The 12,868-nt window shown below is 33.0% G+C and overlaps 1 protein-coding gene across 1 annotated transcript in view; it reads left to right on the top strand.

Annotated features, from left to right (window-relative positions):
* Window positions 1-9,277, top strand: part of LOC148946408 (cytosolic beta-glucosidase-like) — a 75,222-nt gene extending 65,945 nt beyond the window's left edge. Inside the window, 3 exon segments of the mRNA XM_089097993.1 lie at window positions 2,308-2,495; window positions 5,477-5,558; window positions 9,020-9,277. Coding sequence (XP_088954119.1) covers window positions 2,308-2,495; window positions 5,477-5,558; window positions 9,020-9,194 — 445 coding nt within the window. The 3' untranslated portion in view covers window positions 9,195-9,277.
* The last annotated feature ends 3,591 nt before the right edge of the window (window positions 9,278-12,868 follow it).

Here is a 12,868-nt window from a genome sequence, read left to right on the forward strand (position 1 = left end):
TAGCTGAAAGTAAGGAGCGACATTAAAACTTAAGAGGAACAGAAATTATTCTGTATATGAAAGGGGCTGTCCCCTCCTCAACGCCTCGCTCTATACGCTAAAGTTTTTTATTGTTTTAAAAAATAAAGTGGTGAGACAGAGTCAAACTTTAGCATAAAGAGCGAGGCGTTGAGGAGGGGACAGCCCCTTTCATATACGGAATAATTTCTGTTCGTTTTAAGTTCTAATGTCGCTCCTTACTTTCAGTTAAAAAAACATGTTGTTTTTAATTTAATTTCTGAACGTTTTTGAATTAATGCAGCTTTGATTTTGCCTCACCGTACATGAATAATTAAAACGGAATTCGCATATTAATTTTCCTTTTTTTGGCTAAATGGCTTTCTCGAAATTTTATTCTGACGTAACTTACCAATTAACTTGGCTACGTAACGAATTTCTATATTCGTATGTTTTTATTACGTATATTAGGGAGTTCGCCCTCTATTCAATACTTCGCTCTTTACGCTCGCTCTTTACGAATTTTGTTCGAATCACAAAGCCCTGAATCACAAATGCCGGTTAATTAGAATAAATAGCTCTTTTGAAAGTACTAAAAAAAAACTTTAGCGTAAAGAGCGAGGTATTGACTAGGGGGAGGACCCCTTCATATACGAAATCATTTCTGTTCGTTTTAAGTCTTAATGTTGTTCCTTATATTCAGTTGAAAAAACTTGTTTTTTATTTAATTTCTGATCGTTTTTTAAATAATACTCTGAAATCTCTTCCTCCAAGGAAACATCCTTCATGGACACATTCTCCCCCGTAACCCCTACTCCTCCCCCCCATCAGAAAATAATTCCTCCTGAAAACGCCTGTATACTTCCTAATAACCAATACAATATGTAAATAATGGGCAAAGTTCATAACTTACAACCCTTGCCCTGGTACCTGTGCGGGATTAAGTCATCCTTAAAGACATAAGATAAGATAAGTTTTATTCTTCATTAGATACACATACAATATTACATGTTATTATTCCCCCAAAGGCTCATTGGCCTGTACAAAGAGGGAAGACTATCCCAAAATTTTGATTGGCTACTAGATCGATACGATCGCCCCTGGAAAAAAAAAAATAAAAATAAGAAAATAAACACGCATCCGTGATCTTTCTTCTGGCAAAAAAATACAAAATTCCACTTTTTTGTAGATAAGAGCTTGAAACTTCTATAGTAGGGTTCTCTGATACGCTGAATCTGAATGTGTATTTTTCCTTAAGGTTCCATGACTTTTAGGGGTTGTTTCCGTCTTTTTTCGAAAATAAACCAAATTTTCTCAGGCACGTAACTTTTGATAGGTAAGACTAAACTTAATGAAACTTATATATTTGAAATAAGCATTAAAAATCTGATTCTGTTGATATATCTATTGGTATCAAAATTCTGTTTTCAAAACTTTTCCAATGCAAACGATAATACCTACTCGCGCGTAGCTTTAATTGTCGGGCCACAAGGCAACCTAAGATATTTAATGGATTTTGTATCAAAAATTTTTTGTGATCCCACCCTAATTGAATCACACTGGAAATCATTATTTTTGTTTGCACTAGGAATTCTGTTTTTTAAGGTTAAGTGTCCTGCCTCTCGTAGATGTGATTGTAATATCAGTTGCATTCTGCATTGATACTAAAATTGTTCTAAAACAACAAAATATTATGAGCATACGAAATATATAATTCTAACAGGCATATAGTTCTAAAGAAAGATGTTTTAAATAATTACAGAGTTGCTCGTTTAAAGGGTGTATAATTTTATTTGTTATTCTTTTGTTTTAAGTCATGCGGTGTCAAATAAGCAATAGCAATTGAGCTACAGAAAATTTGGCACGAATTCAATATCTCTTTCATGTTCATGCATAAAAAAATCCCAATTTTATAGGATTTGTTTTCTTCTGGAGCACGTTGTGATGCTCACTGTTCCTTGTATATATATATATATATATATATATATATATATATATATATATATATATATATATATATATATATATATATATATATATATATATATATATATATATATATATACATATGTTTACATATACGTTTACATAGGAAAATCACATTTCACCCGGTGTGTTTTCAAAAATATGTGCGACGCAATGGTTTTGTTGTGTAGTTACAATCAAAAAGTAGACTTCGTCATATTTCATTTTTGAAAATACTCATATTGGATGATTATGAATTCAAGTTCAATCATGAAACCTATAGGCCACCTTTATGTGTTGTTGGAAATTATCTGTGATAAACATAATGTGTATTCAAATTTGCAGGGCAGGCTCAAGTTGGCTTTATATAACACCATTTGGCATCAGGGAGATGCTAAAATATATAAAACAAAAGTATGGTGGCAATACTGAAATTTACATAACAGAGAATGGCTGCAGTGACACCGCTGGCAACTTGGATGATTTTGCACGTGTTTACTACTACAAGAGGTACATAAATAACGTCCTCAAAGGTAATATCCCGTCTGATTTTACGATTAGTTTTTAAACGCTGAAAAAAGGGCCTTCAAGCTCTTAAGACGTTTGCTTATCCAAAAAAAAAAAAAAACATTAACTGAAAAGAAATTATCTGAATTTTTGTTCAATATATTTCAAATTTATGTACGTTATTTCAATCATGAAGACACTTTGTAAAATCTTATCAAACAGTTCGTGGTAACGAACTGTAAGTAAGGAGCGACCCGGCTCAATGGTAACCGAAACTCTAAAAAACGGGATTTTGATACCAATAGATAAATCAAAAGAATCAGATTTTAATTCTGATTTCAAATATATAAGTTTCATTAAGTTTAATCTTACCCATCAAAAGTTACGTGCCTGAGAAAATTTGGCTGATTTTCGAAAAAAGGGGGAAAGACCCCCTAACAGTTATAGAACCTTAATGAAAATCACACCATCATATTCAGCGTATCAGAGAACCCTACTGTAGAGGTTTCAAGCTCCTATCTACAAAAATGTGGACTTTTCCATTTTTTGCCAGAATAAAGATCACGGTTGCGTTTTTATTTTTTTGTTTGTTTGTTTGTTTGTTTTGTTTTTTTTTTTTTCCCAGGGGTGCTCGTGTAGACCCAGTGGTCCTAAAATATCATAGAAGGGTCATTGGAAAGAAAATTAAAAGTTCTAGTGTCATTTTTAAAAGACCAAAAAAAATGTAGGGCAACTAGGCACCCTCCCACACTCATTTTTTTCCCAAAGTCACCCAATCAAAATTTCGAAATAACTATTTTGTTCAGCATGGTCGAAAATATGATAAAAATGTCTTTTAGGATGACTTGATCCCCCAAAGTCCCCAGGGGGAGGGCTGAAAGTTATGAACTTTACTCAATGTTAACATATAGTATTGGTTATTGGGAAGTATACAGACTTTTTCAGCGGAGATTTTTTCTGGTCGGGGGGGGCAGGCGAGGGGGGGGGGCTATATGGAAGGATCTTTCCATGAAGGACGTTTTCATGGGGGAAGGCACATTGCTACGAAGGGGGCGCCGGATTTCCCAGCATTATTAAAGAGAAAGATCAGGAATTAAATAAAAAAAAACAAGTTTTTCAACTGATCAACTGATTGTGATTAAGAGGTCATTTTTAAAGAACTGGAAAAAAAAATTCGAACTATAGTTTAAAGAGCAGGGTATTGACTAGGGGGCGAACCCCCTAATATACGTGTTAAAAATTTATGAATATAGAAGTTCGTTACGTAAGTGAATTCTAAGTTACGTATATTTATTACTAATAAAAACGTTCGTAAATAAAATTAAACAAGTTTCGAGAAAGCCATTTAACCAAATATAATATGCAAATTTTGTTTTAATTATTCATGTACGGTGAGCCAAAATCAAAACCTGCATTAATTCGAAAACGTTCAAAAATTAAATAAAAAAAACAAGTTTTTTAACTGAAAGTAAGGAACGACGTTAAAACTTAAAACGAACAGAAATTATTCCGTATATGAAGGGGCTGTCCCCTCCTCAACGCCTCGCTCTTTACGCAAAAGTTTGACTTTCTCACAACTCTATTTTTTTAAACAATAAAAAAAATTTAGCGTAAAGAGCGAGGCGTTGAGGAGGGGACAGCCTCCTTCATATACGGAATAATTTCTGTTCGTTTTAAGTTTTAACGTCGTTCCTTACTTTCAGTTAAAAAAACTTGTTTTTTTTATTTAATACACAATAAAGAGATCGCTAGTGTAAACCATCCAAGGATATTAGCGCTTTATTTTTAGGGTTTAAACTCCACATTTTCGTTGAAATATTCAAATCTGGGTTCACACATTCTGCCATAATAGCGTAAACACCACTCTGTTTCTCTACGATAGCTTTTACTGGTTAGAGAAGATTTTACCAGTGTTCCTGATCTAACTGTAAAGGTTCTTACTTGTAAACTACATGTACTGCTTCAACGTCAACATGATAACTCAAGCAGGTCACATTTTTCAATCGGCACCCCTATTTCACAAATGAATAGTCACATTATAATAATGAACAAATAATAAAACCCTCCCCTCCTCTCCCCCCCCCCCAGAAAAAAATAAAGAAAGAAACGAAGTAAAAAAACGTGCTTCCTAAAGAATTTCTGCATTACTTTCTTAAAGGAAAAAATAATATTCTTATCATTTTACGTTGTAACCAATATGGTATTAACTTGTGATCGTCCTACTGAGGACAGAGAAGAGCAACTGCATAGAAACGACAAATGGGACTTAATTGCTTAGGAAATCGAATGCTACAATCATGGAAATAGAGAGAGAGAGAGAGAAAAAGAGAGAGAGAGAAAAAAAAACTGAAGGCAAAAAGGTGGGTTTTCCCAATTTTTCTTCAGAAAAACTTCAATATTCTTGTAAAACTACAGTAGGGCAGAAGCTAACTATAAATGTCGACTGCTAGAACAAAGTGTATTCTAGTTTCGGTGAGAAAATGAGTAAGTGAATTAATATTTCTGCAATTTTATTACGTTAATTTTGGGTTAGGAAGCAAAAAAAAAGTCGAAACACAGCACTATTCCTGGTTATAGGCTGTGGCTTCATTGTTCTTTATATTTCCGTATATTCTTCCAAATATTGTGCCAATATTTTTGTGCTTATTATTTATTTTGCTTGTATCGTGTGCTTATATTTTCATGAATTTATATTTTTCCTTATATTCTCCATTTTTTTGTGAAATTGTGTATTTACTCTATTGTTTTTCCAAGATGGTGATTGGCATAAATTTTATTGTTAAGTGTTTATTTCCAAGAAGAGTTAATTACAACAACCATTTTAGCTTTGACTGAATTGATCTTAGTCATAAATATCTAAGAACTCAAGGAAATATTGTCGGGAATGGCAAAAATGAATAATATAAGCACAACATGAATGGATTTAAACCTAAAATAAAATTAGTAGTAAGCTCCAGTTATGTTGATTTTGGCTGATTTATTACTCTAACAAAATTTTTGTTTTTAGCAATAAAAGAAGACCAAATTAATGTTAAGGGATATGCTGCATGGTCTATGATGGACAACTTTGAATGGTCTGTAGGTTATACGTAAGTAAATCATACTAGACATAAAAGACTTCTTGTAAAAACACTTCACTGCCCGACAATAGTGTCTACATTGGTAAAGCATCTAATGCTTAAGATTTAGCTACCCTCTTTTTTGTTCTAGAAATATGTGTGTCAGAATAAATGGAATGAAAAAAAAATCAGGCAGTTCAGATGAAATAGTTACTAAAATCTAACAAAAGGAACAGTTGTCTGTTCTGTTTTATGCCTCCACTCCTGCGTACAGTTCTTGTACTTGTAAGTAGCGTTAATACTGGAAAATAAATCTTAGAATGAAGATTAAGCTACTAGGAGACATGATAATGCCTGGTTTAAGCATGGGCCTAAAGCCTGGGCAATTCAAAACGTTAATAAAAAACATGGCATATCAAACAGTTCGTGGTAACGAACTGTAAGTAAGGAGCGACGCGGCTCAATGGTAACCGAAACTCTAGAAACGGTATTTTTATACCAATAGATACATCAAAAGAATCAGATTTTAATACTGATTTCAAAAATACAATTTTCGTCAAGTTTAGTCCTACCCATCAAAAGTTACGCGCCTGAGAAAATTTGGCTAATTTTCAAAAAAAGGGGGAAAGACCTCCTAAAAGTTATAAAACCTTAATGAAAATCAGACCATCATATTCAACATATCAGAGAACCCTGCTGTAGAGGTTTCAAGCTCCTATCTACAAAAATGTGGAATTTTTCCATGAAGTATAAGGATCTTTCCATGAAGGAATTTTTCATGGGGGAAGGGACATTGCTATGAAGGGGACGCCGGATTTCCCAGCATTATTTAAAAAAAAGATCAGATATTAAACATAAAAAAACAAGTTTTTCAACTGCAACAGCAGCAACTTCAAAACTTAAAACGAATAGAAAATATTACATATATGATTGGGTTCACCCCCTAGCAATACCTCGCTCTTTAAGTCAAAGATTGTTTACTACTTTCATAAGAGCTATATATTCTAATTAACGGCCTTTGTGATTAAGGGGTCATTTTTAAAGAATTGGAACAAAATTCGAAATTTAGCTTAAAGAGCAAGGCATTGACTAGGGGGCGAACCCCCTAATATACCTATTAAAAATATATGATATAGAAGTTCGTTACGTAGGTTAATTTGTAAGTTGCGTATATTTATTACTAATAAAAACGTTCGTAAATAAAATTAAACAAGTTTCGAGAAAGCCATTTAACCAAATAAAAGGAAATTAATATGCAAATTTTGTTTTAATTATTCATGTACGGTGATCCAAGATCAAAACCCGCATTAATTCAAAAACGTTGAAAAATTAAATAAAAAAAACAAGTTTTTTTAACTGAAAGTAAGAAGCGACGTTAAAAAATAAAACGAACAGAAAATAATACGTAAATGAAAGGGGCTGTCCCCTCTTCAACGCCTCGCTCTTTACGCTATAGTTTTTTGTTATTTAAAAAAATAAAATTGTGAGACAGAGTCAAAATTTAGCGTAAAAAGTGAGGCGTTGAGGAGGGGACAGCCCCTTTCATATACGGAATAATTTCTGTTCGTTTTAAGTTTTAACGTCGTTCCTTAGTTTCAGTTAAAAAAAAACTTGTTTTTTTTTATTTAATGTTTCCAAAAGAGTTGTCTAAGGATGGAATAAAAATAAGCAGTTCGAAAATGTCTCATTTTGGATCCCGCGTTTTACCCCACTTTGTCGCCCTAAAAGGAAACAAAGGTTAACATTGATAAGCAGCTGATGAGGTAACAGGGAGATTTGCCAGAAATAGTTATTTTCAGTAACCCAGCTGAGGAAATTCTTGAACGAGATTCCAAGCAGTCATTAGAAAAGTTTTAAAGGAAACAAGAAATTCATGAGAGAAAGTGAAGTGTGAAGCTCCAAAAAGAGTGAGGTGAAAAAAAAGCGAATATTTTTTTCAAGACAAACAAATATGTTTGCTGTATTGTGGCTTTTGTATTGTGATTTTGTTTTTTTTTGTGATTTTGTGATTTTGTGATTGGGTTTTTGTATTGTGACAGGATGGGCAACGTTGACCTAGTCAATAATTCTTTACTGGTGCGTCTAACGTAGCGAGGAAAAAAGAGACTGATTCTTCTTTGGTCAGAATCTTCTTTGCACGCTCAGGGTTGCAGCTTGACGGAATATACCGTCAATTCCATGATGGTGACGTAGCTCAAATGGATCTCGCAGCTTGGATTACTCCGCAAAATAGTTATGGAACAAAATAAATTTACACTAAAGAGGAACTTGCTCTGCTAGCAAGTTCTCATCATCTCAAATAAAGATTGGATAGGTAAGGGACGGGATGAGAGGGAGGGAAAGGGATGATTACCTATTAAACGACGAGAGCCTTAAATAAAAAGACTAGATTAAAGATAGAGATTAAGCTACATCAACTAGGGACTAAAACCTCCTGAGAACTAGATTAAGCTACATTGGAATGATTCCTAAAAGAAAACAAACATATAGAAATATCAGAATTTTTGTCTTGAGCAAAATCGACCTTAGGTCAACTTCTAATCGTAAAAAAGCATGGTTTACCAAGGACAATAAAGAAGAAACGGTATCTTAATATGATACAAAACTGAAATCTACAAGTTAGAACCCTTAGATTAGCTCAACTTAAGCCAAAATAAAAGTATGCTGTTGATTAACCGTATTTGGTAGTCAAGTCTTCTTTAAGGCATTCTAAGATTCTTAATATTTGTTCAAAGTGATTTTGTTTAAATACAGCTAGTGCTAATATGAATCAAAATTGGGCTGGTACTATTAACTCTTACGTTTAACATGTAAAAACTACTTTATTAATACTGGTCGTTTGAATAAACATTGGAGTGGTATACTTAGCTCTTGTATTATAAATTCAAAGCAAACAAATTTACTTATTATAATAAATAAAAAATCCAAAAGTATATATCATTATAACTTTATTTTGCAAAAAACACAAAAAATTACAAAAATTACAAAACATTGAGGAAAGGTATAGTAATTCCACCAGTCATGAACATGTCCCTTTTGCATATATCCCTACGTCTCCCTCTCTCTCTCTCTCTCTTTCTCTCGCTATTTCTCTCTCTCTCTCTCTCTCTCTCTCTCTCTCTCTCTCTCTCTCTCTCTCTCTCTCTCTCTCTCTCTCTTTCCTTTTCTCCCCTTTTTCTTATAAAAAAAATTAAAATGAGCATCTTTAGGCTAGTATATTATAAAGAGGTTGATATTCAGGGATCTATGTCCATATGTTTGGCTGAATAAGACAGCGAGAGCTTAAAATGAGAAATTTGGCATAAATAAGTATTAAGTATATTTATTTAATTATTCCTGTCTTATCTTAGCAGCCTGAAATATTTATGCATGCACTTTCACTTGCCTGCAAATACAAATAACTATTCTTATGCATATAATGTTTCATATGATTCGTTAACATCAATGTGCAATATATAATGCAATTACAACTAATATTTTTTTTTTTTTAGAGAAAAATTTGGTATTCATGCAGTTGACTTCAACAACCCAGAAAGACCCCGAACTATGAAGGAATCAGCCAAGCTTTACCAGAGAATTGTCAACGATAACGGCTTCGTAGAAGAACAGCCTTGTGTGACTGGTGGAAGCAAAGCAGTTGTTGTTTCATTTCTTCTATTGCCGTGAATGTTTTTTCTTTGTATTTAAATGAAACACTAAAATTAATTTTCATTACAAGATATCTGTTGAATAAAATTAAAGTTTATACTAAAAAAAGTCTTGTCTTTTTCTTACTTTTGCGATTTATTTCTTGTCCAGAGCTTTACCAGAGAATTGTCAACGATAATGGTTTCATAGAAGATCAGCCATGTGTGACTGTTGGAAGTGAAACAAAAACAATACATTTTCTTCTCTTGCCTTTAATGACTTTTTTATGCATTTTGATGAAAAGCTAAAGTTTATTTTGGCTTTTTGGTATACTTATTTTTGCCCTAACAAAAGTATCTATTTTGGTTTCTTTATCAAAATGCGTTCCTTTTTGTCTTGTTTCAGGGCTTTCCTGTTTTTGTACTCTTTGTGCGTTTGTTTTCGCGTCATTATTTTTATGGGGTATCTCGCCAAGCTGACTTGATTCTCAGGCAATAAGGGCTTAGTGCCTTTATTTCGGAATAGGGTTTAACATAATAGAAAGCATTCAGGGTGGTTTAGCCTGGGAAAATACAAATTTATAAAAACAAAAGATTTATGTGACAACGAATTTGAATAGTAAAAACAAGTACATCTTTATGTATATGCCCACAATTCTCTATGGCTGGGAATGCAGGAATAAAAGAGAAAAAAAAGAAAAAAAAAACACATAAAATTAAATTGACGAACAGCCGCCCACAGCCACCCACTAATTACAAACCCAAAAACAAACGAGATAAAATTGTCATACGCAATAAACAATGCTAACATAATTTTTAGCTTTGCCCAGACACGCCAACCGCACAGACATGAAAAAAACAACAAATATCCAAAATTAAAAAATTACAATATTTCGAAGGGATCAAACAAATGGCACTTTTTTGCTGACTAAATTATTATTATTATAATTTTTTAGAGGTAATTACTTGGCAAGAAAAAAAAAAGAGAGAGAGAGAGAGAGAGAGAGAGAGAGAGAGAGAAGAAGAAGAAAAAGACTGTCATCCTAATCCAGTCATTGAGACAAATGTGCACTTGAACGAGGTTTTGACCTTACTCATCTATCCAACTACCTAGAACCAAACAGTATAACCGAACCATCAATCAAATAGAAATGTCCAAATCCATGCAAAGTCGTCATTAATAAATGTAGGTCGTTGTAAATTTACAAGCAAAAGTACCTTAAATATAACGAAATATTTCCAAATTGTACCTTCCATTAGGGCTCATCAGAAGAAATACCACCTGCCTTAACGGGTTTCCAGGCTTTACTTTCTTTACCCTGCACAGTGGAGCCTCTACCATAAGATCTTTATGGTATCCCTATGTTAGGTAAAACTTGTTAAATACATGCTTACTAGTAAAGCTATTCAAAATTACATACAAAAAAATAAAGGGTGATATTTGATATGAATATATTTAATATGAATGTGTTTTTTTAAGTCTTATAAAAATAATTAAGTTTTTTTTTATTTTTCTCTTAAAAGGTGGGGAGGAGGGTTTACTGGTTTGAAATTCAAAAGTTTTATCCTACTTGAAAAATGTAAGGAGATAATCTGAGCCACTGAAAGCCTTGCGGGAGAGGGACGCCTCAGAACAACAAAGCTTTCTGTTAAGAGTTTTGTTACATATAAGAGTAATTTGGCTCAAACCATTTATACAGATGAAATTGTAAAGACTATGTTCAAGCTTTAGCTTTATCCATAGCTCCTTATGTGCCAACACAAATACCCAGGACATTCTAAGATTGCCTATAATATGTCGTCGTATGTGCTCCTGCTTGGACATCTTACCACTGGGATTGGACTATAATGTAGTTTTATTTCAATTCCCACCGATAGGTAGAATATGGTATCTTCTATTCGTGTTCTACATCTTCGGGTTTCATCTGTTTGGAGTGTCTATCTTCCGCCATACCGATGAAATGTTCCAGGTACCATCATCACCATCATTATGTGACATCCGTTACTTGGGGCTGTCGTAATAAAGAGTGAAGTGATTGGCTGGTAACTTGATCTCTCCAGTTAATATTTATTACAATGTAATTTAGTTATTCTCAAAAGTAAGCATCCACTTTCCCTGGTGCTGATCTAAATTACGGTATTCACAGCTATAAAGGAGGGCGGAGAGGGCGTTACTACTGAATAGCCTTATTTTAATTTTGGAAGAATTCTCTTTTGAACGCCAAACTATTTAGAGTGGATTACAAACACTAATGGCTTGTCCCACCCTAGAGTGCGCCATCTGTTCGCTGAATATTGATCGTTGTACTGTACTTTTTAGGTATCTAAATTCCAGTATAGGCTCTATTACTTTATTCCTTCTCTATACGTCCAGTGGTAAGTCACTCGATGTCTTGCATTTTTCTGAGTATATTCTCAGTTGCAAAATACTCGATCTCTCTCTGATTACATTTAGAAGACCTCAAAGCCTAAATTTTTTTCTGAATCCAAATTAAACTATACACATAAAACTTCCTGGAGAAAAACTATATAAATATAAGACATTCTACAATGGGTTTTCTCATAATTCCTCATTATCCTAGCATATGAAGATTCATACCAGTTGCAATACCTCTGATTTTTCTGTAAAGAGCTTCTATAGACTTACACTTACTCGGAAAATGAGTATTTTAACTTGATCCTGCAAGAGAACAGATATTTAATTTTTCATGACGATGTTACAATATATCTTTCATTTTTCATATATTTTATTTTTTATTATTTTAAATATATTTTTTCATTTTTTTACATCATTTGTCTTATATCTGTAATGTAGTTCGCTTACCATTTTCATTTAGAGTACGAGACGTGATTCTAAGAAAAAATTATCAATAGCCGTCATTTACATTTCAATCCCACTAGATTCGATATATGAGACATTTTGTTTTGGTTTATGGTAATCTAAAGTTGTAAGTTTTTCGTCACGATCTGCTAACCTGTATTTTAAACTATTTTGTTGCATCCTTGGAACTGTTTAGTTTATAATATCTTTTGAGATATTAGACGTATATTTTCAGTTTGGGATATTACCCTTTACTTTCGATTGAATGATTAAAATTGAAAAAATGTAGGAATTTAATTCAATATTCACCGCATTAACAATCTTAGAAAGTTTCATCTCGATAAGCACATTCAAATAAGATGTATCAATTATGTAAAGTTTTTAAATGTTATATCTTTGTTATCAATTATGATAACAGTATCAATTATGAGGTATCAATATAAGTATCAAATAGATATCAATTATGAGTATCAAATAAGAAGTGTCAATTATGTAGAAATTCTTAAATGTTATATCCTTGTTTGGTTCATGGTAATATAAATTTGGAAGTTTCTCACCAAAATCTGCTAACCTGTATATTGAACTCTCTTATTGTTCCATTACAAAAACCAACAAAGAGAAAAATCTAAAAAAAACAAACAAACGAGACTGTGGCCAGTGGAGAGAAAAGAAAAGACAAATGCAAAACAACGCGGATATTTCGCCTGTATCCAAACAAGGCGTCTTCAGCACGAAGAAACACAAGGAGAACAGGATAAAACAAACAAGATAGAACTAAAAACCAATAAAACCACCACAAAAAAAAAAATGTACAATTGGCGCAAACTGATCCACGTAGGGAAAAGATGCTATTATAGAGTTACTTCAGTGAGGACACCAGAGTAACTGAGGAA

This window comes from Artemia sp. Qi Xiang Cuo, chromosome 12, assembly GCF_049724085.1.
Source record: "Artemia sp. Qi Xiang Cuo chromosome 12, ASM4972408v1, whole genome shotgun sequence".
Classification (NCBI taxonomy): Eukaryota; Metazoa; Arthropoda; class Branchiopoda; order Anostraca; family Artemiidae; genus Artemia; species Artemia sp. Qi Xiang Cuo.